Source organism: Lissotriton helveticus, chromosome 10 (genome assembly GCF_964261635.1).
Source record: "Lissotriton helveticus chromosome 10, aLisHel1.1, whole genome shotgun sequence".
Lineage (NCBI taxonomy): Eukaryota > Metazoa > Chordata > Amphibia > Caudata > Salamandridae > Lissotriton > Lissotriton helveticus.
This window is the reverse complement of record NC_136071.1, coordinates 854552580-854579062: the sequence shown is the minus strand read 5'-3', so window position 1 is coordinate 854579062 and position 26483 is coordinate 854552580. Positions and strand designations below refer to the sequence as shown.

General features: G+C 45.3%; 3 protein-coding genes across 3 annotated transcripts in view; all 3 read left to right on the top strand.

Moving 5' to 3' along the window:
- The window catches only part of HOXA3 (homeobox A3), a 154347-nt gene that overhangs the window by 8398 nt on the left and 119466 nt on the right, over nucleotides 1-26483 (top strand). Inside the window, exon 2 of the mRNA XM_078663474.1 lies at nucleotides 22768-22941. The gene's annotated coding sequence lies outside the window, so the exon portion shown is untranslated. The remainder of the gene's footprint in view (nucleotides 1-22767; nucleotides 22942-26483) is intronic.
- On the top strand, nucleotides 627-2453 carry HOXA5 (homeobox A5). Its single transcript, XM_078664382.1, has 2 exons — nucleotides 627-1378; nucleotides 2072-2453. The coding sequence occupies exons 1-2, from the start codon at nucleotides 742-744 to the stop codon at nucleotides 2317-2319; spliced, it is 885 nt and encodes a 294-aa protein (XP_078520508.1). The 5' UTR covers nucleotides 627-741; the 3' UTR covers nucleotides 2320-2453.
- Nucleotides 18272-21144, top strand: HOXA4 (homeobox A4). The gene is made up of 2 exons (XM_078663477.1): nucleotides 18272-18729; nucleotides 20136-21144. Exons 1-2 carry the CDS (start codon nucleotides 18279-18281, stop codon nucleotides 20456-20458), a joined length of 774 nt encoding a protein of 257 aa, XP_078519603.1. The 5' UTR covers nucleotides 18272-18278; the 3' UTR covers nucleotides 20459-21144.

Genomic DNA, 26483 nt, shown 5'->3' with positions numbered 1-26483 from the left:
TTTTAGGATTTTACGTTGGTATATAGACCACGGTTTTTTCCAATCTGCTGCAGAAACAGACCGGCAGAATTTTCGCATTAAATTGTTACTTATTTTCCCTCATTTCAGCGTTTCATACCCGTGCAAATTATATTTCTGAATGTGTTCATACATATACAAACACGTATATTTGTATGCATGCCTGTTTACAGGGAAAAGGCTGTAAAATCGGTAGATGCTACCAACACTCTTGTGGCGGCATGTTTCATATTGGGCTGTTATTGTCACATCGCAGCTGACAGGCAGCGCATTTGGTCGCCCCTAATGACACTCCGAGGGAAATGCTGTAATTTTTCCTATAATGGGAAGTAACCTCAATTCGACCCCGGCCCCTCGACAACCCCTTGCTTGGGGAGAAAAAAAAAAGAGGAAAGAATAAGTCGCCTGGTGTCCAGCAGGTGGCGCAAGAGCCCGAGCCAAAGTTTGTCAGGCGGCGCGCGCGCGCGCCCGTGCTCGCCCCCGTCCCCCCAGCCGCCTCCCGACACTGCGCGAGTTTACCTCTAGAGGTCACTAGGCAGGATTTACGACTGGACAACAAAAGCACGTGACTCCGAGCCGTACCCCATATTTGGGCGCCTACGTAGGGAGAGAAGCAACTACATGTCCCAGTCATTTCCATAATTCATCATAAATTGTGCAAGGGTGCTATAGACGCACAAAACGACCCAGAGCCACAAATCAAGCACACATATCAAAAAACAAATGAGCTCGTATTTTGTAAACTCATTTTGCGGCCGCTATTCCAATGGCCAGGACTACCAGATACACAATTATGGAGACCCCGGCTCGGTGAGCGAGCCCTACAGGGAGCCGGCAGGCATGCACTCCAGCCGCTACGGCTACGGCTACAATGGCATGGATCTGAGCGTGGGGCGGGCAGCCTCCAACCACTTTGGTGCCAGTGAGAGGGCACGAAATTACCCGCCCAGCAATGCCAGCTCTGCAGCCGCAGCGGAGTCCAGGTACAGCCAGCCCTCCGCCACCTCTTCCCCGGCTCCGCCCGACCCCCTGCCCTGCAGTGCCAGTGCCGCCGTGGCAGGGGCAACCTCTCCCGCCGCTGCCACCACCGAGAGCCACCCGGGACTGGGGGTGGTGGGCAAGACCGCCCTGGTGAACTCCGCCGGCAGCACGTCCCACTCCAGCAGCACTCACAGCAGCAGCAGCACCCACATCAACAGCAGCAGGGACGGGATGGGCGCCTCCTCTGGGGCGGAGGAGGACCCGGCGGCCGGCGGCGAGCAGGCGGGTTCACAGCACGGTCAGAGCCCAGGCTCGGCGGCGGCGTCAGCAGCACAGCCCCAGATCTACCCCTGGATGAGAAAACTGCACATAAGCCATGGTAAATAATGCCAAGACTCTTTTTCATTTCAGAGGGGGTCCCTGCGAGGCCATTACTGCAGCATACAGGCGCTAGAAAGGCACCCCGAGCTTTGGCGCACAGTTCCCCACACTCTGGGAAAAGTTTAAAAATAAAGCATCCATCTAAACTAGGAAAAAAAAGGAGAGAAATGCGCCGCGTCCTGGGTTTTGCATTGTCGCAGTGTCTTAGGGAACTCTGCATATATTTGAAGGGGTGTCTCAGAGCCTGCCTAAAAAGACTTCGCATAGTAGAGCAGGTTGCATGCCATTTTGAATCGCCTCTTCCAGGCTGCATGGCGGGTTGCTTGCCTAGCTGGCATCGTTGTATGGTGGTCACCCACGATTTACAGAAAGCAGCACTCGTGGGCGTGCTTTGGTAGTTTGTAGGGGTGACAGTAACACTGTAAAAACTCTTCTACCATGTTGGTTTTTCGACGAGTTGGAAAGCGTCGAGTTCCGCTGGCTTTCCACACTACTCGTCGACTTTAAAAACTAAACTGCATTCCCTTCCACTGTTTTACAGGATACAATACTTGTTGCACCCTCTCAGGGCACGGGTGGGCATTTGTGGGAAGGACGGCACCCTTCCTTGTTCGTGCAGGTGCTGCCAATGGGGAAACTGCAGGCAGGCGACTTTGTGACTCCCAACTTTACGTGTTCCTTTCCCTTGCAGACAACATCGGGGGGCCCGAGGGCAAGCGGGCGCGCACCGCCTACACCCGCTACCAGACCCTGGAGCTGGAGAAGGAGTTTCACTTCAACAGATACCTGACCCGCCGGCGGAGGATCGAGATCGCGCACGCGCTCTGCCTCTCCGAGCGCCAGATCAAAATCTGGTTCCAGAACCGGCGCATGAAATGGAAGAAAGACAACAAACTGAAAAGCATGAGCATGGCTGCTGGGGGTGCATTCCGCCCCTGAGTGTGTTTGCCCTCTTGCCCCCGGCGCCAGTGCCGGGGTGACTCTCTGATACTACCTAGTGTTACTTCTGTGAAGAACGTCCCGGTCCGTGCCCCCTCACCTCGAACCCTCGCTAAACCCCGACCCCATTCTTCCCCTGTGTAGGTCGGCTGTTGTACAAATCTTTTTATTTTTTGTTTGTTTTCGAATGCCTTTGTCTTGGCACTTACATGTTTTAACTTATTTATATATGAAGCGAAGCGTGTTACTTGAAGTAACTGTAAAAAAATAAATCCATGTTTAGTACATACGTCATGTGATGCACTCGACCTACTAAACGTGTATATGTGTATGAAATTGTGTATGTCTAACTAGCTACAAGCTGTCAGAAAATGACTCGAAACTACCTATGAATTCTCCGTGTACCTAGCGCCGTTGTACAGGCAAGAGCTTCAAAGCGCCTTGTCCGTGTACCATTGTGTTGTGATTAGTATTTCTGTGACGGAAAGCTGTGTCTCCGAGCAGTGTGTCCTTTGCTGTGCCTTTGTATGAACTTTGCACGAACTCTTTAGAAAGTGGCTCTTATAAGCGCAGTTTCAGTGATGTATGGTTTGCGCATAAAGTTAAAAAAATATATAGTCGAACCCTGGCTGTTTAATTGAAATGTGATAAGCTTTTTTTGTATTTGATTTTTTTTTTATTATTAAAAAACTGACTGGAAGCAACAACAACAAAAATAAACTTTCTATTGTAACTATTTTGTAATCTGGTTTTTACAGGGTGTGCTGCGGGACATGTCAGATTGTCTAGTTTAGGTTTTTCTCGATCTAGTCCAGAATTTTGCGATATTATAACTAGCAGAGTGTCGTGGTGTGCATTATTCGAGTTAAGCTGGTGCCCAAAAATAAGCAGCGGAAATAAAGTCAGGCTGAGAAGGTGAAAGTGCACGTTTTAAAAATCTATTAATTAATTGCTTCATACTCTGAAAAGCTAGACAGCTAAATAAGCTACAAATAGCAATGTTTAAAAAAAATCTTAAAATTAAATGCACCGAAACAAACTAACAGGGAATCTAAAACTAACATCACCCTTCCAAAACGTCCAAAATGGACATTTTCCCATCCCTGCCTGTCTCTTTCTTGAATTAAAAGTAGCTTACCTCCATCGGAGCTGCTTTGGGGAACTCTTCTGAGGCTCTGGCTGCAAGGAACTGGTTCGCCCTCATACGGGCGGCTTACATTAACGCCTTCCCCAAAAGTTATAAAACAGTAAACTTTATAAGCCGAGTTCCGGCTATATGACATTTGCTTGCCAAATGAATAGGGTTTTGTCTTGAATTAGCTCGTAAAATCATCCAGGGCGCGGACAGATAGGCTGACTGGCTATAAAACGTCACGTGGTGGCCATAAAGTAAGTTTTATGGTCCCGGGGAGTTGACGTCCAGCATTATAGTCCGCACAACATATAATCGTCTCTGACGCCGGACCGCGCTCGCCTGATTTGCAAGCGGCATCTGCGGCCCTGATGGCCACTCGAGTAGCCCGTTTGGTGGTGGTTGGGGGTGCGGTGCCCCACGGTTCCCACAACTTTCAGGAACAGCCCTTCTCCACTCCAGGTAAGTTTGGATGTCCGGTTTCTTACGGCCCCTTCCGCTCCAGCGGCTTCACAAAAGCCGCTGGAGCGGCTCCTTAGAGGTCACAGGGGCAGGACAGTCTGGTGCTGAAGGGAGTTTTTGTGATGTAAACTTTATTTACTTGCAGCTGCGGTTGTTTTGCAGGTATATTTAACAATTTAATAAAAGTTGGTAAGACGCAGTTCTGGGAGGAGGGATGGGGTAAAGTTGTGGACTAACAAGCGCGGGGGGAGGGGAGGCGATGGCTTCCGCTTTGGGTGACTTTGCATGTGTATGATGCGGGTTTGGCACTCGAGAAGCAGACAGGCTGCATTCAAACACCCGAAAGTGCCAGTGAGTGAGTCTATGGATGTTGGCACTTAACTGGCCTGCTTCATTGGCCTGGCGATCTTAAAGGTGCTTTTGTGACTGCACCAGGGCCGCATCCCAGGAAAGGCAAAGCAGATGCGCTGTTCTAGCTGTGTTTGCTGCAGTTGTGAGTTTGCGAGCAGTGTTTTCAAAGGGCTGGGCTATCTCTTTTTATCTCCCATCTGAGGCATGCCTACCAAATTGTAGCACATCAAAGAGAGCGGGGGAACCCAGTCTGGCTTCTTGGAGTTTTATGGCCCAATTAATAGCCGCCTCTTGGCGAACAAACGCTGACTGGGCCTCAGCTTTGTGCCCCGACATAAAAGGGCTTCTCACCGGAGCGTGATCACTAAACAATGCACTTTATGGCCGCATTTAACACCAGTCTTTGAATTTGCACTGCTGAGTGAAAGGACAGTGGGGGATTCTTTCCTTTTTGTGCCATATAACACACTGTTCATTTCCTGGAAAGTTTTGCCTGGTTAATCTTTCACCACCTGTTTTGATGAAATCTATCTATCTATCTATCTATCTATCTATCTATCTATCTATCTATCTATCTATCTATCTATCTATCTATCTATCTATCTATCTATCTATCTATCTATCGTTCTATCTATAGTTCTATCTATTTATATATCTATCTCTATCTATCTATCTATCTATCGTTCTATCGTTCTATCTATCGTTCTATCTGTTGTCCAAGCTTCCTACCACGTTCCCTTCGACTTCAAGTGTGCATTACCAGGTGTACAGTTTCATATCTGGACATTACGCGAGCCTCACCTAAGGGCCCTTGCTATGCCCTTTAAGTGCACGCTGTAAACTTTTGAACTTCTAAACAAACGCCTGGGAGTGGAGGGGGCTGTAAGCGCCTCGCGCGCTCGCCTTCTCTAAGCATCGTTAATTTTCATGACATATCACCGCCGAGGCCGTTATCTGCAAGGGAGGACGTGTAGCCCCAGAGAGGAGCATTGTTACTTTTTGCTAATTATCTCGGTTATGTTTAATCAGGGAGCAGGCGAGTGTGCCACAGGTTAAATGGTCCTGGTTTTAGCTTGTCAGTTACACGTGCTTGCAGATGTGAATGACTGCTGTGGTTCACTCCATCGCCTCTCTGCTGAGGTCACCTGAATGAGAGGAGTCTGATTTCGTATTTATATGAGGCCTTCCTCCTGCTGGAAGTGGGGCATTCGGGCTGTGGGGTGAGGCTGCGAGGGCTCAGTCTAAGGATGCTCACGCCTGGAGTGAGTACCCTCAGGCCTGGAGTGAGAACACTGAGGTCTGGAGTGAGTACCCTCAGGCCTGGAGTGAGAACACTTAGGTCTGGAGTGTCCTTAAACTAAAATTACTCGTTTTACGTGGACCCCTGTCTACATATTGACACGCATAACAGGTGAGACCTGCATTAAAGCGCCAATGCACACTAGGCCCCAAAAGCCACACCTTGTTCCCATTCACTGCAGGTACGAGGTCGTCATAAAAGCAGCATGTTGTATAATTTAGTTTTATTATAAACACTTACATTGTCCAAAAACACATACATTATTGTGAACAGTTTTAACAACACAGCATTTACATTTCATTTTAAAGCACACATTCTGGACTGTGGCCTGGTGACAAACCTACATATTATCGATTAATGCAATGCACTTTGTAACTAATATATATTCCGTGTGGCCACCTGCAGCACTTTAGAACATTCTTAAACCGTTCCCCCGGACTGTTAGCCCACAATCTACAGAGAACACGCGAAAGTGGCGGGGCACCCCTAAGGTGCAGTTAGTTCAAAATGTGAAATGCTTTTATTATATACATTTTCTTTTTCTTTTATCACATTGCACTACAAAGGATGTCATTTCCTTTTTGCTAGCACGACCTTGCGCGTATTGAATCGATGTCTGCTTCTCCGCATTACACCGGTTTATACTGTCCCAACTGTTTGCACATTTCTGGATAATTGCATCTGTAGTTATTTACTCTGTTGGTTCTCCGGGTGGTAGCTTCTAAGCAGCTTTATTCATTGGTGGTAGTTGTGTTGAGCAGCGTCAGCTTGTATCCCGTTGGCGGCTTCTAGGCACTGTAGAAATTGCAACTAGGGCTGTAAACACGAACATTCAAGCTGCAAACGTCGAATTTCTGACCTTTGAGGCCCAGCTTCGCTGTTGACCCCTAGAATAGAAATCATGACGTCAGAGAGAGAACGACTTAAACAATTAGTCAGTGGTGTGCAGGGCAGAATGCACCATTCGGTACAATTACACAAAAGCGCACACGTCCCTTTTGATTGTGGCAAAGCGCAGGTTTTCAAGTCACACTTTAAACATCACGTACTGCGGCATAGTGGCCTTATCCCTTCCAGATGGGTATAGTTGAGAATACACAATGTATTAAAGTAATATAATGCTGGGTACACCTTTTGTGTTATAGTAGCATTGTAGAGCACATTCGTATGTTGTGATGATGGAATGAAAAGTGCACCGTTTGTGTTTTGTCATTGTATGTTTGGTACGTTCTGTCACGGTGGGAAATTGCGGAATACTTTGGGATTTTCCTGGAATACCAGAACAACATCAAATTATGCTTTAAATCAACATAGTCAAATACACTCTGTCACTCACACTAGTATACAGCAGACACATCCTGTTGCTACAGGAATACCAGTACAGCAGCTGACCATGATATAAAACCATGTAGTTAAATGCACCCTGTCACTCACACTAGTACAGAACTGACTACACCCTGTGTTTACAGAAATACCAGCACAACAGCAGACCTTCGTATAAAGCAATATAGTCATGTGCACTCTGTCAGACTGGCAGACACCTGGCTACATACACGCTGTTTTTATAGGAATAGTTGAATACACTCTGCCTCAATAGGGTTGTACAAACTACACCGTTTTTATTAGAATACCAATACAATAGCAATTCATCGAATAAAATAATATAGCCACATGCTCTCTGTCACAATAGTACGCTAGAGACTGCACCCTCTTTTTACTGGAATAACAGTACATCAGATCATAGTATAAAATAATACAGTCTAATGCACTCTGCTGCACTAGTGCAGTGCAGGCTACACCCTGTTTTTACACTTTGTCTCATTAAAGCTGTGCAAACTACACCCTGTTTTACTGTACACAGTACAACAGCAGTTCATCATATAAAATAACACAGTCAAATGCTCTCTGTCACAATAGTACACTACAGACTGCACCCTGGTTTTACTGGAATACTAGTAAACCAGCAAGCCATGATATCACATAATGCAGTCTAATGCACTATTTTACGCTAGTGCAGTGCAAACGACACCGTTTTACACTTTGTCTCATTAAATCTGTGCAAACTACACCCTGTTTTACACTTTGTCTCATTAACGCAGTTCAAACTGCACCTGGATTTTAATCGAATACCACCACCACAGCAGCAGACCATGGTGTAAAATAATATTGTCAAATGCACTAGGCAACACTAATGCAGACTACACCCTGTTTCTACACGTTCTGGCATAAAAGCAGTGACAACTACACCCTGTTTTAACTGGAGTATACAGTTCATCCGACCACCGCATAAAATGATACAGTCTAATGCACTCTGTTACACTAGCGCAGTGCAGGCGACACCTTGTTTTAGTGGAATACCAGTACCACATCAGGCCATGGTGTAAATAATATAGTCACATGCTCTCTGTCACAATGGTACACTAGACCCTGCACCCTGCTTTTACTGGAATACCAGCAGAACAGCAGACCATCGTATAAAATAATATAATCAAATGTTCTCTGTCACGATAGCACGATACAGACTACATCCTCTTTTTACACTTTGTCTCATGAAAGCAGTCCAAACTACACCCTGTTTCATTGGAATATCAGTACAACATCAGACCTTCGTATAATATTGCCAAATGTTCTCTGTCACAACAGTACACTACAGACTGCACCCTGTGTTTACTGAAATACCAGTACACCTGCAGGCCATGGTATAAACACCACTAACCAATACAATAGCAGATGACATTTTAAGTTAACGTGACGTGTGTTCTGGTGCGAAGACGCACTGTGCAATCATGGCGGCTGCAGCACGAGTCATGCTGTGGACATACAGCATATAACGCATCATGCGGAACATTATTGGCGCGCAGAAGGCCTTTTGTATAGTAACCTGCAGCACACATATTGTGTTAAGATACAATAGTGAAAATACTACCTGGGTTGCAGTCAGACATTTCAGACAGGAGCGTCTTGCAGTAGCATAGTGGAGGGCGCCATTTTGTGGAGCGTAGACCAAACGCCATTGGGACCAGCAATATAGTGCATAAGGTGCTGATTATAAAAACATAGGGCAGTAAAGACTACGTCGTAGTATAGGTCAATCATTGTATCTATAGTAATACCGCACGAGACACGTCATATGTGGTGGATAGTTCAGAACACCCTGTTACAGAGCGCAGAACCCCCATTGCAGAAATATAGAGCAGAAACGCCGTGCTTTTTAAATATATATCACAGTATGCCGGCGAAAGAACCATATTGTAGCGGTGAATGGCCATTGACTGTAACACACACCAGTACCCGTGTGCTAGGGACATATCACACAGAAGGTGCCATTCAGTCACAAAACAGCATTTTTCAATAAATATAGATTATAACCCTTGAACGAGTGCAGAAAACGCCAGTCTGTATATTTGTAAGATAATGCCGCAGACAATGTATTTTAACACAATGTAGGTATCCCGTATTTCAGAATAATAGTGCGGAATATCTTATGCGGTACAGAAATAGAGCGTAGAAGTCACTGTGTGCTAAAGAGATAATAATCAACAAAGCAGAATACACCATGTGTTATAGACATTGTATAGCACATCCTCTGTGCGCACCAAAGTAGTGTAAGAAAAACCCATTGCTTTAAAAATAGGGCACCTGCCGTGTTTTATTGGTGTTTTATGGAGAGTACAAAACACGTGTTATAGAGCTGCAAGAGTCCTCGGTGTGTTATGGAAGTGAACAGTGCACCATACGTTGTCTTTTGCCACACAGAAGCCACTCTGCCTTTTGGCTTCTTCAGGAAGTAGTGAAGTGTCATAACTGTGTGGTGACTTCACAGCCACATGTCTCAAGAGTGCACCACAAACATAAGGCGTGTCGGTTTCTGGAGACCTAAAAAAAACACAGTCTAGAAATCAACGCTTCAAGGTATTGTGAAGAACGTGTTAAGGATGTTCAAAAAGTTTAAACCGCACCTTTCAGGAACTAGTATGTCTTAACCAGCAGTCCGCCACAATAAGATAAACAAATACTGTTATGGTTCGTTGCGAAATGCAGATTCCCTGTGGTTTTTGTGGTTCGTGAAAGTAGACTGGAGCAGGAAGTTAGTCTTAGAGCTTCTTTATGCCTACCTAGGCACTGACAACTACAGGGCAGCGCCTAAATAGTGATAGCCAAAAAGTGGGCGCCTTTCCTAAACTTGTTAAGCTACTAAATCCGATTTCACCTACAAAAAAAAACAGTTTACATTCAGCAAGGGTCGCAACGTGTTAGCCACACCTAGAAAGAAGCTGCTTTATCAGATAATGTGGCGTGAAGATTTTTTTTGTAAACCGCTACAAAAGCCAGCATATTTTGCTGGGAAACATATTGAATATGAGAACATCTCGCAGCTTTGAGAGTTCGTTTTTCACTAACTCAGCACAGTGCCCTCCTTCAAGTTAACATTTAAATAGGTCTGAACCCTAATTATGGGAGTAAACAAGCTCTAGAAAGCACAATGTTCGATTCTTAAAATTAGTATTGTTATTAAGTTCTGATTAACGTCCAATAATTCACAGCCGTTGCAGTTCACGTGGATTGGGGAAGTTTCATCGAGTTCGTATTTTTGCGGTGAGGAACAACTGGTACCGAAATTCTGTTTTTCCAGTTTAAAATGAACCAGCCATGGCGAGGATCGACACATAAAGTCATTCTTTCTTTCAGAAACCTTGCTTTTTAAGCATAAACACTGTTTTATATTTAGTAAAACAAGAATGTTGAAAAACAAGGCATCATGGTCAAACGGACAGAGATAACGGAGTTCTTTTATATCGATATTGCATGTAATCGATACATATATATTTTTTAATAATTAAAAAAGCAGAAAAAAAGGAAGGATTATTTTCAGCATCAGAAGGTGTTCGTTTTGCGATATTTTTTTGTTTGTTTTTTGGGAGAACTGGCTTTTTTAAATTACGCGAGCACTGATATGTTGATTTCTCCACTGGTGTCGGACTTGGCCATAATTCGCACACAACATTTCTGACCCAGTAGTTAAAACACGAATTTTTTTTTTTAGCCTGGACACCAAATTGCCAAGGTTCAAATTAGCCTCGGTTCCCCCCGCGCGCTCGCTCGTCCCTGCTTCATCAATAATAATATTTGGTATGAAGGTTATTGGTCCATTATTGCAGTTTGGTGAAGCAGCCCTCGCTCGGGGTGAAACTGTCAGGGCGGTAACTAATGACAGCGCGCGCAGTTCACTGCCAGGTTAAGTAAATGCAGAAATGATCAATCTATCTGCAGGCCCGGCAGTCACCAGCAGAGCTCGCTTCAGACCAAGTTCACAGCCGAGCCAAGAAACAGACTCGCAAACAGCTGCACGGCGACCTAACACGCACAGCAAAGCCCTTTTGGAATATAGTGCAAAATTAAATGTATTATCTCGGTGTTGCTGGGTAGTTCATGTTCGTGCATTCAAGCTTACCCCAAGGTTTCACACTTAAATGCAAGGGTGGGGCCCCTGTGCGCTAGTGTGTCGTTGTTCAGGGGCGTTTGTTGCACGCATGGGGCGTAAGTAATGCCTTAGCTCAAAGATAAAACCCCAGTGCATGTTTCTGAAGGTCCAAACGGCCTTGATTCTAAAAGGAGAGGGGGCGCGTTTGTGTATGTTGGTGCACCGGGCCTCACCACTGCAGGTCAGAAAGTTGGGGGTCAAGAGTTTACGGTGAGCAGCGCGCGCTCCGTCATCTGCCAGACAAGGGTTTGATGTCAATGTTTAGGGCGAGTTCTTGGCTATCGGGACAAAAGATAAAATGGCTTTGAGTTACGCGTGGATCGGGGCATGGACTCTGGGTGAACCCTCGCTGATGGGTGACCCCAATTACTTTGACGAGGGAGAGAAAGGGGCCACTTTTCAGGGGACACAGCAGTGCAATTTCATTTCACACATAGGGATGGCACCCCGCTGGGCATCGCTGTCCAGATGAGGCAGACAGACACAAATCGACCGTGTGCACGTATGTTTGCATGCATGCATGTACATGTGACATCTGGCCCTGGGCGACCCCGTTGACGCACCCACACATGAATACATGCACGATGGACGGGCGAGTGATGTTTCCAAGATAAACCAGTTACACACAGACCTACACGCACACCGATGCCAGTTTTTATGCATGCACGCTCATACTATGATTTCATGTATGCTTGTATTGACATATGCTTGTGTATGCACGCGTGGGTGTATGAGTAGATATGTATATATCCAAGTCTGTCTGTACCTGCATTGAAGCATATATATTTACAAATTGATGTACATTTGCACAGACCTGTGTAGGTTGAGGCATACATATGCTTTTATTTATACAGACAAACACTGTGGTTTCCACATTGTAATTATGTAGTTATATATGTTATTTTTAAAACAGTTGGAAGAACAACCAAGGAACATGACCTGCCCGTTTATCCTATGTAAGCATGGCGATGTTTACCCATAGGTGTAAGCAAGCGTTGGTACCTCCAATTACAGACCACTTATTCCTTATAAGTTCAGAAGAGAGTTATGTTATTGCTTCTAAAAGCTTGCAGACATCCCATTCTTTGAAAGTGAACTTCCGCTGCTCGGCTTAACATTTAAAGGGTGGCAGCTTGTGTTGTAGTACCGTTCTTATAATGCCTGTGATAATGGAACAAGCGCCAACACAGTGACCCGGAAGAACACATGTCAAACAGGATGCAGTTATCATCTGATCCCTTACACACAGAAGTTGAAAACCTACCCGCAGTTTAGGGCTTGGCAATTTAGAGACATGAAAGGAAGGATACTTTTTCTGACTCAGGGTCATAATATTATTTTCAGATGTGAATCCATCATTTCCATTTGAGGAAGGGTTGCACTTTAACCTTTCTCTAGCACTTCTGCCCAGGTCAGTCTCTTCAAAGGATGGCGAACTCCTGGCCGTGGACCCCTGAAGGATGCCATTGATTCACAATTTTTTTGCAATCTAAAAAAAAAACACAACACACGCACCTTACTGGTGTCGTCAGACATACAGACAGACATGTTAGGTACACATTTCACCATTGTGCATTGTAACTGGACCTACATTTTATCAAAGTATACCACACCCATACATTTCAAGACTATTTCAAAGCTATACATTTCAGCAGTGAATAACAGATTGATATGTTGGGCACTAAGAGCAGCCTTACATACTATACTATTCAATTTCAATATTGAGGATCAGGCCTATACATTTAATCAGTGGATGATAGTTCTGTACATTTCGGCCTTCTTCAACATTACCATACAGTCTGCCTTACTCAACAGACTTTTCAATATTGTTCAGTGGTGATAAATATTGCGGCATAGTGTAATAGAGCAATATTTTTTAATCTGTGTGTAATGAATCCATACATGTTAACATGTTAAAAACCTATACAGTACAGCATGAAAGAGCCGGCTTACACATTTCAGCATGGTGTAACAGAATCACACATTTCATCATCGTCTACGAGACCTATACACTTCAGCGTTGTCTGATTGTGCCATGTTTTTCAGTATGGTATAAGAGACTTAAACATTTAGTTTAGTCATTAATAATGTGAAAAATACACTGGTAAACTATTCATTTATTGACAATGCATATAAGGTGTTTAAATACAATGATGCATTAACACAAGTATGTTTCACCTGTAATGCAATCGCAACTTGGTGAAAAGTGAGGTCGACAGACTGTGACAGACAAATAAACGTATTTCTCTTATAGTCAAAATAACCTGAGTGGACATAAAGCACTGGGAGGCAGATTTGCAAGCCCCTTACGCCACTTTTGCGTCACTTTTAACATGGGAAAAGTGACGGTAAAGTGGCGCAAGGCCCTTGTAAATAAGCCCCTGGATGCTTCTATTTAATTTATTTCACGCATTATATCTTCACGTCTGGAACATTAAAATATGATGGCGAATGCGTTAATGATACCTACTTTAAACACTCGTATGTACACATGAAAGTGGGACCTCCTTGTCTATTATATAGCAGAATTCGCATTAATGGCCTTTTAACCCCTGTGACAGTAGCATGGAAAAAACACAATTTTCCGCATAGTAAGTGAACATACATTGATACAGCTATGCCACGGGTTTTGAAGCGCCCACCCCAACCTCCCACGCCAATAAACATTAATTCACTATTAAAATTATCTAATTTACAATCCAAAAAAGTTTAAACTCAAGACATACTTTTTAGATGTGTGACATAGGACTAGTGAAAAAGTGTTGCTTTACTGTATTGTAAGATTGTTTACTTTATTGTGAATGTGCTTATAAAAAGTAACTCGCTTCTAAGTTGTATAAACGTGCATGAAAAGGATTGCTGACATTAGAATTCCACATAGATATGTCTGTAGTAAAGCGTTCCTTCCTCTGAGTTCAGCACAGACAAGAGCTTGTTTTTTTTTTTTACAACTAAACTTCGAATATTTTGGTCTACTTCTGAACAATCTTTCCCTGCATTAATATAGTGAACGCACGCAACATTGTGTGGGCTTCGCCGTCCTGGATGTAAAAATAACAACTAGGAAACATAGTTGATAGACTCGAGAAAATAACATGTCCACACTATTTTTCCTCCAAGGCATAAGTGGTCTGGCCAAGCACCCCGCTGCCTAAAAGACACTGTGCAGCCCGCCGAAGGCGGAGAGGTAGAAAAAAAATGTAAGTCCAAGGCTGAGGTGAACTGCAGGTCACCGTGTCTAACAAATATGAAAATGTCGCCCGGTGAAGGGCACGCCTTGTTATTTAACAAAGACTGTCAGTGCGCAAGATTAATAAGAAAGAAAACGCACACGGTGTCACTGCGCGGTCACCCCTCAGCTTCGGACAGGGGGCATTCAAGAGGAAAAATACTTTCAAATATATTCAAAGGAGCTCGCATCAGTCTCGGGCGAGAGGCCCCGCGCCTCGTCCTGCCTTTTCCCTCCATCTGTGCCTCACGAGGGGAAGTGCTTAAAACGTCCGCCGTAAAAAATGAGTAGGAAAAGCTGCTTCTATTTCAGAGTGTGAATTTCACCCATGTCCTCGGGTTGTGCGGTTTCCACTAAGGAACTTATTTGTTTATTTATTTTTCCCATTAAATGTGCGTTCTTGCGGTTTCGGCTTCTGGGCGACTTCAGTATAAAACGGCCCTCCGCCAGCTTCCATTAATCGATTCACAACTCTTTTGTGGTGAAGTTTTGTGCATAGCAGTGTGGCTTACATGTTTGGCTGAGTAAAGTTTTTCGTGTTATTGTTTGCGTGCAGAGGACGGCAGGCAGTCAGAAACGGTAGGTCTGTGTTTATTGTAACATAGATAAGCCATAAATCTTGGAGTGCAATGTCTGTGTGGGAGCGGCGCGCGGGGCTCTGTGCGCGGTCCGTGTTTATGATAAGGCAACCACAGGCCACAGGCGCGCGCACACACAGTCACACCAACACACAAGCATGTGCCCACACGCAGAAACACTGGAACGCACTCACGAGGACCAACACAAGCCTTCGCAGAAGCAACTCTATATAAAAAGCGACTTTGAACATCTTTTGGAAAGAACGGGCTTTGTGAAAGAGTGTTTGTGGCATACTACGCGCAAAATAAACTGCTATAAGGAACTGCCAACCGTGGGCTTCATGCAAACTTTATAGCAGTGCAGGATCTGTGAACACGGACACGTGTGTGAAAGAGGAGGAGAGATGTAGAAAAGTGGTGTGATTGTATTCTCGTAAACTATTCTGTGCATCACAAGAGACGTTCTATAAAATGTTATACTCAACAAATACATATATATGTCTCTAGAACATATGTGCAGTAGCCAATGACACTTTTTTTAAATGTGAATTTCAATGTTCACTTCTCTCCACAAATGGAAGTGAAGATGTACATCTCCTTTGAGCAGTGTAAAGGATACACAATAGTGTGCATTCATTCTTTACACTAACTACAAAGATGAGCTGACATTCAGTTGTCTGTCTTTCCGTCCATACACCAAACCTGGCAGAGACACATTCACCCCCCCAACTACTCACCAAGCCACCGAGCCCTTTATTCATTCGTCCATTCATCCAGATGTCAGAGTCCATACTATTCAAACAATTCATATTGTTCTGTACACAAACATTGCACACAAACTTCAGTATACACAATTGTAAACATACACTGCTCCCTTCAAAGACGAACTGCTACAAAATATGCTATAGAAACGTTTTACATGCAAGAAAGAAGACTGCTGCTAAATGTGAAAACAATTAAGATGTATGCCGAATACCACCTGGCTGGAATATCTGTGTTTAATGTCCCTTCGAGCAAATAATCGTCGATGCACGAAAATGGAAATTATGCATGTGGTAAAACTTTACAGGTCCTCTTTGACAATTCGAAACTCACAATTCGAGCAAATATTACCTTATGCTTGAGTGAAAAGTATGTGCCTTTGCACAAGTATTAAAAGGGCACAGATTCTATCTGGTGAAGTCATTTCAGACTCTATGCAATCGAGGAGAAATAAAGGGAAGATTCGGCGCACAGAACACCACATACTTTTTCACTGCTGGGCAGTACCCTTTTCACGCTTTTGTCTGCCTCCAGGTGCACATTTTGATTAGGTTTCTTTCGATTTGAAGAGGTTTAATCAGGGTTTCGGACATGATACATCTGTGGCGACTTTCCCATCAGCCCGAGCAGGCTCGACGAATCAATACAGATAGCATGAAAGAAACGCTACGGGTGATGGGAGGCGACCCTCCTGCAAAGGTAAGAGAAAGAGAGGTTAATACCGCCATTCCAAGTGGCCATTATTCGACATTTTCTCTGATTTTCGGATACATTTGCTCTATAGCCGAGGCTTGCGCCTGCGTGCCCTTTTTACGGAGAAACCGCCAACCTGGAGCGTCAAATTCTCGCGTGAAATAAGCGCGCGGGCTAATGTCACCCCCATAGCCCAGTGGCCCTAGAAGAAATATTATGTAGGTATTTTTATTTATGTATATCTCCTATCACAGACAATCAGACCCTACATTCTGCGCTTTCTGCAGCAGGGACAAGATTTTGCTGAAACAAGGTTCCCAAGTTCTTCAATACTACAGCGGTGATGGGGTCACTAATTTACAAAAGAGCATCTTAAATGCACTTCACACGACGCCCTCATAGTCAAGGGCGTGTTTCTGGGGCCGGTCAGTTCTTCTAAGGCTCGGGCAGCCCTCGGGACTGAGGTAGAAATGGCGGACTGTGCTCAATCCGCAGGATTTCCTGCGAAAAATCCTGCCACAGAGGAAAGCGCCGAAGGAGTGCAAGTGCAGGGCGATGGCACTATGCAGGGGTGGCGTCTTGTACCCTGAGGAGTCCGGCCCGAGCATGTAAAGGGATGGAGCTATGAGACCAGAAATTAGTTTTTTTGTTGTTGCTGGGTTAATGATATACGTGTGTACATTGGCACGAGGGCCGTGCACATGCAAAATATTAGGACTGGAGATTGGTAACATCCCATTGTTTAAAAGGCCGCCCTCATTTTATAGAGGGGCTCCGTGAATATACAGGGGAGCCCTGCAGGCCTAGAAAGAGCGAACCCCACAGTATGTAACAGGGGGACTCCTAGGACATACAGGAAAGGCCTGGCGTGTAAACACCTCCTCTGTGGTATCAATGGCGGACTCCCGGAGTACACACGAGCCCTGGACGAGGGACTCGTGGATGGGGTAACAAGAGACACCCCCCCCCCCATAATCTATACGAGGGACGTGCAACAAGAGGGCCCCCAAAATATACTCCAGGGACCTGCAAGGTGTTAATAAGGGACTCATGGAATAACAAGAGGGCCCCCCTGAATATTCGCCAGGGTGTTATCGAGGGACATCCTGAGCGTAAAGAGGCCACTCTCTGTACACGAGGGCCCGCCGGGCTGTGAGCGAGGGACCCCTGGACAAGTAAGGGGGCCTCTCGCATCATGCACTTGAACCCTCAGGCTGCGCATGGGGTGGGGGTTCTTCTGATGTGTAAATAGGGGGCTCTTGAAATGTACAAGGCAGACCAACACAACCTAATGGGGTCCAGCATTACATAACTTTGAGTTTCGGGGTCCAAAGCCAAACCATTATGTTTGTCAAAGCCTTTAAGCGCTTCCATGTTTAAATGTGAGACTTCCTCTCTCTGAACGAGCGCTTTGCAGAGTGTGAACTGGGACCCAGGGAAGGGGCGCACATGTCACCACGGGGTCGCGCCACCAGCAGGATGGCCTGTTTACTGACGTTTGCATCCAAATATGGGACATGTGAGTACATAAACCAAACTGCGCTATGTGCAAAGAGCAAGCACGAACGAACATACAGGGGGGACCCCGCTTTCCATGTCCAGGGAGAGCGCACCTCTGGGGAAGGGCGGTTGTGTGTTGAGTCGTGTGTTTGCTTTGTGTCTTTTTGTCTCCCCCCTTCAGGTTTCTCGCCCCCACGGACCTACTTTTGGACGCTATCACCCATGGTATTGGGGGGCTGAGGGGCTGCAGCTGGAGGGAGCTGCGGGGCTGGGTGAAGCCCACCACATTCATCATCCTCCACTTCCTCATCCGGGTTCTGCGCCCGCCGCTCCCATTGGCCGGCGCGCGTCACGTGGCTCCGCCAACTTTGTACACTTGACAGCCAGGGGGGCGGGCCTTGCAGAGAACAGAAAAACGACAAGGCGAGAAAAAAAATTTAGTAAATGTTTTTTTGCACTTCAACAAATTAATGAGCATGAGTTCCTTTTTGATAAACTCCAACTACATCGAGCCCAAGTTCCCTCCGTGCGAGGAGTACTCGCAGGGGGGATACCTGCCGCCGCCCGCCGACTACTACGAGCGGGAGCCCGGCTACCAGCCTCCGCCGACCGAGGCGCTGTACCCGCGGCAGCGCGCCTACCCCGAGGAGGGCTACGGCTACCGGCATGGGCCGAGCCACCAGCAGGCGCCGCAAGAAGAGGCTCCGCGGCCGCCCCCCGCCCTACTGCAGCAGCAGAGCCACCTCCTGCCGCCCAGGAAGCAGCAGCAGCCGCTGCCCCAGCCCTTGCAGCAGCACTGCGAGCCCCTGCTGCCCCACGAGCCCTCCTGCGCCCTGCCCGACCCCAGCCTGCTCCCCGACTGCAAGGGCAAGGAGCAGCCGGTGGTGTACCCCTGGATGAAGAAAGTGCACGTCAACACCAGTAAGTGGGACCCCTGCCGGGGGGCTAAGCCCGAGCCACCCTGTGCCCGCGCCCTCCCTGTGCCCGCGCCTTCACCCTCCCTGTGCCCGAACCCACCACGGCTTAACTGCCTGGGTCTCTTCTGGCTATTGCGTTTTATTGCAAAGTGCACCCTCCAAAGGCATGCCAGTGTCAGGGGGACTCACCTTGGTGTCTCCCCACCACCTTTTTGTTACCCTGGTGTGCCCTCTGAGTACACCCGCTGAACGGCGAGAACACCCCCTCATCCACACTGTACCCGAGCTCTCCACTGCTTAACCTTAGCCTGTCTGTCCCATCGAAACATTGTGTTTTTATTTCTCACATCTGACAAGGTGTAAAGTGCATGCCAAAGACCTGGGAAGAGGCTCACCTTGGCGTCCCCCACCTCCCCTGGTCTCACTCCCCGTGTGAGCCCACATACAGCCACCGAATGGCCTGCTGCAGCCGGGGCAGCTCTCCCTCGCACCCGGGCTGCTGTCTGTCGCGTCCGCCTCTCTCCTTACCACAGTCCCCTTTCTACAAGGAACGTCTCATCCAGCGGAGAGTTCCCCGTGCCACCCAGACCGCTCGGATTCACCCCCCACATGCCCCCTCATGGAATACACCCTGGAATGCCACCCTTTTACCTCTCCCTCGGCCATGTGTCTTGCAATCTTCTTCATGTATTTTTTGTTTTCCCCCCCTGCAAGATATAGGCTTTGTTTACTCAGAAAAAATCTCCCTTCTTAAAAGGAGAGATGAAAAAATCTCCCAGGTCTCTCCTACAAAGCTTGCTCTCGTAATGCCCTTCAGAGGCAGACCTCTCCCCCTCTTACACCCAAACTCTTCCTCTGTGAAAAGCTGCGCTGCCCCCCTTCTCGCAGCCCTGAAAAGGCATCTTCACAGATGGAAGGGCCAGTGACCCCGAGTTTACCTGAGGTGCGTTTTCATCTTCCAAGTCACCTTTTTTTGAGGCAGCTCATAGATCGCCCCAAAAGGATAGCCCCAACGTCGCTCAAATGAGGATTCCCTGCAAGCTGCAACGCTCAGACATCAGAAATGTGATGTTCCCAAACCGAGTCCCCTTTACCCTGTGAGAAAAGCGATTATTTTTTGTTTTGTTTAGGTTGCCCTCCTTATTGGCAGATTTATGACCCCCAAACTGTTAAAGGCCGTAATTACTACGGCCATAAATTTAATCGCCGTGCCAGTGACTCTGGGGCCATGTTCCTTTGAAGCTTTTCGAAGGCAAATGCCCATCAGCATATTTTATAGCCAACGCTTGACTCGGTGGCCTGCGAAACTCCTTTTGTGAGCCTGTATTTTTTGTCTGTCTTATCTCTCCAAGGTGTCACTTTTCCATATAATAATGTTAACACTTCCTTTTTTTCCCCTTGTGTGTTCAGTCAACCCCAATTACTCCGGAGGAGAGCCCAAAAGGTCCCGGACCGCCTACACCCGCCAGCAAGTCCTGGAGCTGGAGAAAGAGTTCCACTTCAACCGGTACCTGACCCGGCGCCGGCGCATCGAGATCGCGCACACCCTGTGCCTGTCCGAGCGCCAGGTCAAGATCTGGTTCCAGAACCGGCGCATGAAATGGAAGAAGGACCACAAGCTGCCCAACACCAAGATGCGCTCGGCCAACCCGCCCTCGGCCGGCCTGCAGGTCAAAGCCCACCCCCAGCAGCACCTCGACGGGCCCCCGACGCCAGGCTCCCCTGCCCTCTAACCACCTTCCTTCTGCAACCGCCCTCCCTCGTGTGAATAGATGGACCAAACTATTGTGTACATACATAGACACTTGTCTTGCATAGGGACTCTATTTATCCCCCCAAAGAGGACATTTGCCAGGGTTATTTAGATATTGGACCGTATGACTTTTTCTATTTATGCAGCTGCCACCGTGTGCTTCTCGCAAAGCGATCTTGCAGGAGGACTTTGCAGAGAGGACTATTTTGTACAAAGCCCTGAAGGAAAGAGTGCCATATTTTGCAGAATAGCAGGGACTCTGAAATGACTGCTCAGTGTGCGGTTCGGTGGAATAGGCCTGTGTCTGAAGGTTTATAAAAGGACAAAGCAAACCTTTTACCCCCTGGAACCAGCCGATGGCGCGAGACACCCTCTCTTTCAATGCGGAAGTACACTTTTTCTGTGTGTTATATAAATGCCCTTCTGTTTCAAGTCGTGCTAGGTGTGTGATAGGCAACGGGCATCCTTTCTCAGTATTTCGGTTATTTGAAAACCTGTCGAGTTGTGCTTCCTCCTTAGCATACGTGGCACACCGTGCAATTGGTCTGTGAAGTACTTTTATGTCCCCCGTGCATTTTGTGGCCGTGTCGTGCAATGTGTTGTGTTAAAATATGAATGTGAATGATGCTATTTTGAATCATTAAAGTCGTGAAAGCTCAAATGTAACCCTTGCTAGCCTTATGTCTTGCTAATTTTAAAACTGAAGGACTCACTGTTGTCTTTCCAACGTGAAATCGACGTTTGCCCATATCTTTAATGATTGCCCTCATTTTTGAAAAGGTGCTTTTTTAAGCTGCACAATTTGCATAGAATGTTTGAATTCAGGGGTACCTATATCTATCAATCTACATTTTTAGACGTGAAGGGTTTCGATTAACAGTTTTGAGGTGACTGCCAGTCTGTGAACCCAGTGTTGGTAAGTTGTGCAATTGGTGCTTCTTAAGCTGCATAGATTACAAAGAACTTTTTTTTTTACGATGATATATTGCTCTGTATTTTCACCTCCAGTGCTATGTTTACAGAAGTGAAAGGTTTAGGTTAACACTCTTAGTGTGGTTGACTTATCTGGGGCCCACAGACGGCAAGTTTCGCGCATATATATCGGAAACTGCATAGTCTGCAATAACACTTTAATGTTCTGACATATTATTCGGACAACCACTTTTGGGGAAGATGCTTACAGAATTGACAATTTATATTAAGAATGCAGTGGTGGTTGCCTTCTGTGGAGCTCATTACGTTACAAAAGGTGTGACCTGGCCTGCTGAGATTTACAACGTGCATGCAGTGCGGGCCGGGTCTCTTTCAAATAGTGCCACCCAAAACGCTATTTTCTTGGAGTAAGAAGATACATCTGAAATGTAGGCTATTCAGAGACTGGTATTAAACAGAACTAAAGGTGCAAATTCAGAGACTGGTAGTAAACGGAACTAAAAGTGCAAATCCACTCTCACGCCCTGCACCTATAAAAATGCTACCATGAATGAACTGGCAGGCAGGGTTCCAGGTTTAGAACTCAACCACAGGAGAGGCACGCCAGCCTGCTGAACAGGCCCGCCTGGAACGCATGGCACACGGCTATCTCTAGAATGGCATTCCTGCTGGCTGCAAGCGGGGCCAGGCAGAGCTTTTGCCGAGGGCCGCAGGGTGGGGTATTTACTTTTTAATGCTGTACTCTGCCAGCCATTTCAGCGCCTGAACTGATAACTTCTCATTATCTGTCCTTCCAAAACACTCTCACTGGGAAAACACTTCTAAAAACTCGCCAAGTGCGGCTCCTCACTTTTGATTGCTGTAAGTGCTTTTTTTGTTGTGCTTACACTGACATTTACAAATAGCCCCGTGATGTATTCATTCAGCACAATTCAAGAAAGGCAAACGTGTCAGCACTGTACCGCGCTGGGTACATCCTAGGAGTTAAATTAAGCATACTAGACACACACGTGTTAATCTTCACCTCAGATGAGCCCTTCCTCTATCCACTCAACCCTCTCCATTAGGGCTTAAAATTAATTGTACTCAACCCCTCTTAATGCTATTTTTAAACATCTAAATTGTTATCCTATTAAGAGCATTTAACATCACAACCATTTCATAACCTAGTTTTTTAATGTGTAATTAAAACATACTTTAGTGCAATCCAAGCAGCAAGTTTTTTCCTACATAACAGGCAATTTCGACGATTGTAAGTCAGTATTAATAGTAACATTGTGTTCAGGCCAATAGCATAAAGTTCCCAGCGGCAGTTCATTGTCATAATTCAATATTTACTTGTTTGAAATTCGGCAGCCACTCCGATGTCTGTTCTCTGGGAGAAAAACTTGGTGAGAAATCCAAAATTTCGTCTGGAAAAAAAGTGGAATTACGGATGAAGACAGGCCCCCTCCAGCTGCAAAGCATCTCTCCTTGTTGGAAATCTGGGAATGGCTAACAGGAACGCAGAGCCGGCGACCTCCGTCCAAGGTAACCTCGCATCTTTTTTGTTGCTTTATTGTATTTGCATGCCGAATTTTAGATTTCCGTGCGAATGCGGTTGGAGAGACGGCCTGCATTTTTTAAAATGAAACACGTTTCAGAAAGGCAGCAGCCGCCCCCCTTTTGTTTAGAATCCCATAGTCTGTTCTTTGCCAGGGCGACCAGAAGGGTTCACCGAGAGGACACATTTTCCATCCCACTAATTGTTTTTTTAAGAGATGAAGTCTGACCCTCAAACTCTTGACCTGTGGGACAGTGTACTGTGCAGGCCTGCAGCTCCAGGCTCAAGCGGCCTCTCACACATTCCCCCCATCCGTCGTCTCTTATGCATCCTGTACTGATGACTTGCAGATTGCATTATCCATAACTATACTTCGGCTATTTGTTAGTAAAATATCATCAAAAATCAGTCTTTTCCGTTAAAACGTTACTTATACAACAGCCCTTTCTAGTTTTTTAAATGCACAGAAGTGAAACAATTGAAACATTCACATTAAGATATTGTTTTTAGTTTTTGTGGAACCTAATGGCGAGTAATGGATGTGTGTAAAACCGTTATGAAACGTGGAAACGTTGTATTGTGTCCACATTTAATCTATGAGTTTGGCTTCATAGCAAACAGTGCCTCACGGATTCAAAATGGCGGCTGGTTGCCTATTGAGCTCCCATTTGATGGCGGTGGAGGCCATCTTGTTTCTGGAATGGATTTCCGACTGTTTAACAGTACCTCTTCTAAATGCTCTTGATGCTTTTCATACCTTTATTTTGCTGTCTTTAAGGGGTCTTTTGTGTAACATGAAGGATTTGACCCTCAAACCACCACACATGCATACATTTTTAAAGAGGCGTGGACTTAAATAGAAATAATCCACACATATATGATTTTAGAATAACCGAATTTATCTTTTCAGGAAGCCTAAGATCGCTGGTCTTTATGTGGAAAGCGTGAACGTTAATATTCTTTCTTTACGAGGCCTCAAGGCTAAATGTCACAGCCCCTCACTTCTGCTATCAGTCTTTTCTCCTGTTGTGCGTGGTGTGCTACACACAAGCCATAACTGTTACTGATGCCCTTAAACAACAGATGTTTAGTCCTGGTATACTACTCACTGGGATTTGAACCCAAAATGTATTTAATGTTTTCGATTTTAAATGTATTTGATGAGGACAACCATGCCTAGATAGAGAGTGGAACATTATTTATTTGATTACTGTTATCAGAAAACTTGTGTCTTGTTCATTGCTCCGGTTTCCTTTGGAGCCCTTTGTCAGTTTTCATCTAGAATTGTTGTTGAATTATATAAACCACTTGCAATGGTGTGCCTTCGTGTCAGTCATTGTGCATAAAGTTCTGAGACCAAATAGGTCAGTTCATGAGTTGTAACTGCCTGAATCAAGACAGCAAACAGGCACATCTTTATCTTGAGCCACGGCTCATTATTTTAACCTACTCCGCCCCCGTTAGGCCTTCCTGTTGTGGACTTACACTGCTGGATGCTAGCTCCATGCACTGGCAAAGCTTGAGCTGTGGAGGGCTGTCTTAAATTACACATCATGTTTTTTCTTGACAACACAAGGTAGACAAATAGATTTTTTTGACATGTGACATGAACATGCATGTGGTAGGCCCGGTGGAATCGAGACATACAACCATAATTCCACACTAACACGGGTAGGCTAAGCATCCAGGCATGAACAGCTTCAACTAAGAAAATTATATGGTATATATAATATATCTAAATGAACACAGAGAATTTCTAAGCCAAATAATTGCAGAACTAGGATAAAAATACAATGCCACAGTTGCCTGTGTGATCGAAAATGATACATTTGTAGAATTGGCACATCAGACTATTCATAATTGTCTCCTGCTTTTTTGTGCAAATATTTAGAAAATCAGTGTCAAACACTTTTTTTTGGAGGGTGCAATGCAATGCACACTGTTCACTGACAGTGTGTCAACTCGTGAATAAGAGCATACAAAGAGGAGCATTCTGTTTATAAAACACTGGAATCCATTATTCGAGTCTAGGGCCTAAGCATTGATGTCTATGCTTGCAAATAGATGTTTTCCTTTCATTTGTAGCTGAATAATCCTTTTCTCAAAGTAGAAATCATGTCAACAAATCGACACATTTTGGAAAATGATTACACCTTATAGGTCCCATACAGTGAAGGTTTTTTTTAAAATCCATATCGGCAGGATTGCGTTTTTCTATACAACATCCACCCACACACCACATTTGCATTGCTCCACCTAAGTACGTGCTCCTCATGTAGTTGTGAAATCCACGATTTTTTTGTGGTGTGCTTGTAGTGGATTAAATCTTCTGCTGCAGGAGCAAAGGGAACATGGAGCTATGATGGCTGAAGACACGCAAACAGGAGTGGCTGTGTGTACTGTCAGCTCTTCAGGGGTTTCACACAGAGGTTACTTGTGGCACAATATTAAGACATTTGCTGACAATGTGAGGGCGGCTTTAGTAGAGCTGGCATCAGGAAGGCACTTCAGATGATAAAGTATCTGCTTCTGCATGTTGTCATGTTTGAGATAATGCAACCCAAGCCACTGACATCTGACCCAGGAAGCATATTCTGGACAAATAGTAGAATATACCGAAAGCCTTTTTCACTTACACATGTCTGAACTTTATCACAGTCCAATTTTAAGACTATTCTTTTCAAGTGTCACGACTTTAAAAATACAGAGAGGCCAGGACCGAAAGAGACATTTTGAGTGGCAGCCGGGTCTTATCAATTTTGATTTTCCCCATATATGTTATGGTACCCAAAATTGATCCGTCTTGCACGCATAGCGTATATATGAGATTACTATCCACGGGACCTTTACTTAGGGAGTATATTTGGCAAAGTAGGGCACATGACATTTGTACCTGTAACAATCTTAAATGTAGCCTGGAGACAGCTTTAGCTCTACCACAAGCCTCATGTAATGAAACAATTCATAAATAAAAAATGAATACATATAAACAGAGTGGTCTGGGTCAACCCTCTTCATCCATTGGTCTGTTCAATTGTCAATCACATCTTGCCTCTGCCCAGCACTGACTACAATATGGCACAATGGGTCAGGCCACTTCAGTCGTCGGCTGTCTCATAGTCTGAGTGACAGCATTTTCGATTACATACATTTAAAAAGAAATGCACCTCCATGCAAGGGCTGGTGGACTAGTGCTTTATTTACCAATGTTTTTTTTACCTCTTTTAATTTTTTAGTAATCCCTGTGTGTTTCAACTATATCTTTAGGATTAATTCAAAGCCAATAGCACTTTTTTGTGCTTATAAATATCCTAATTTCCTCTGATGTGCATTACACTTAAAAATAGTTTCTCTACTGTCTGTGAGGAAGCATCTGTGCCGCTCTATTAAAATTAGTTGCAACAGTTACATTATTTTCTAATGTAACACTTTAGTTACAAGCATACGTTTTCGTTGGTTTATTCTTTTTCATTTTGTGGAACATGCTTGCAAGTCAAAACATAAAAAATATACCTCGCATCAGCTTGTC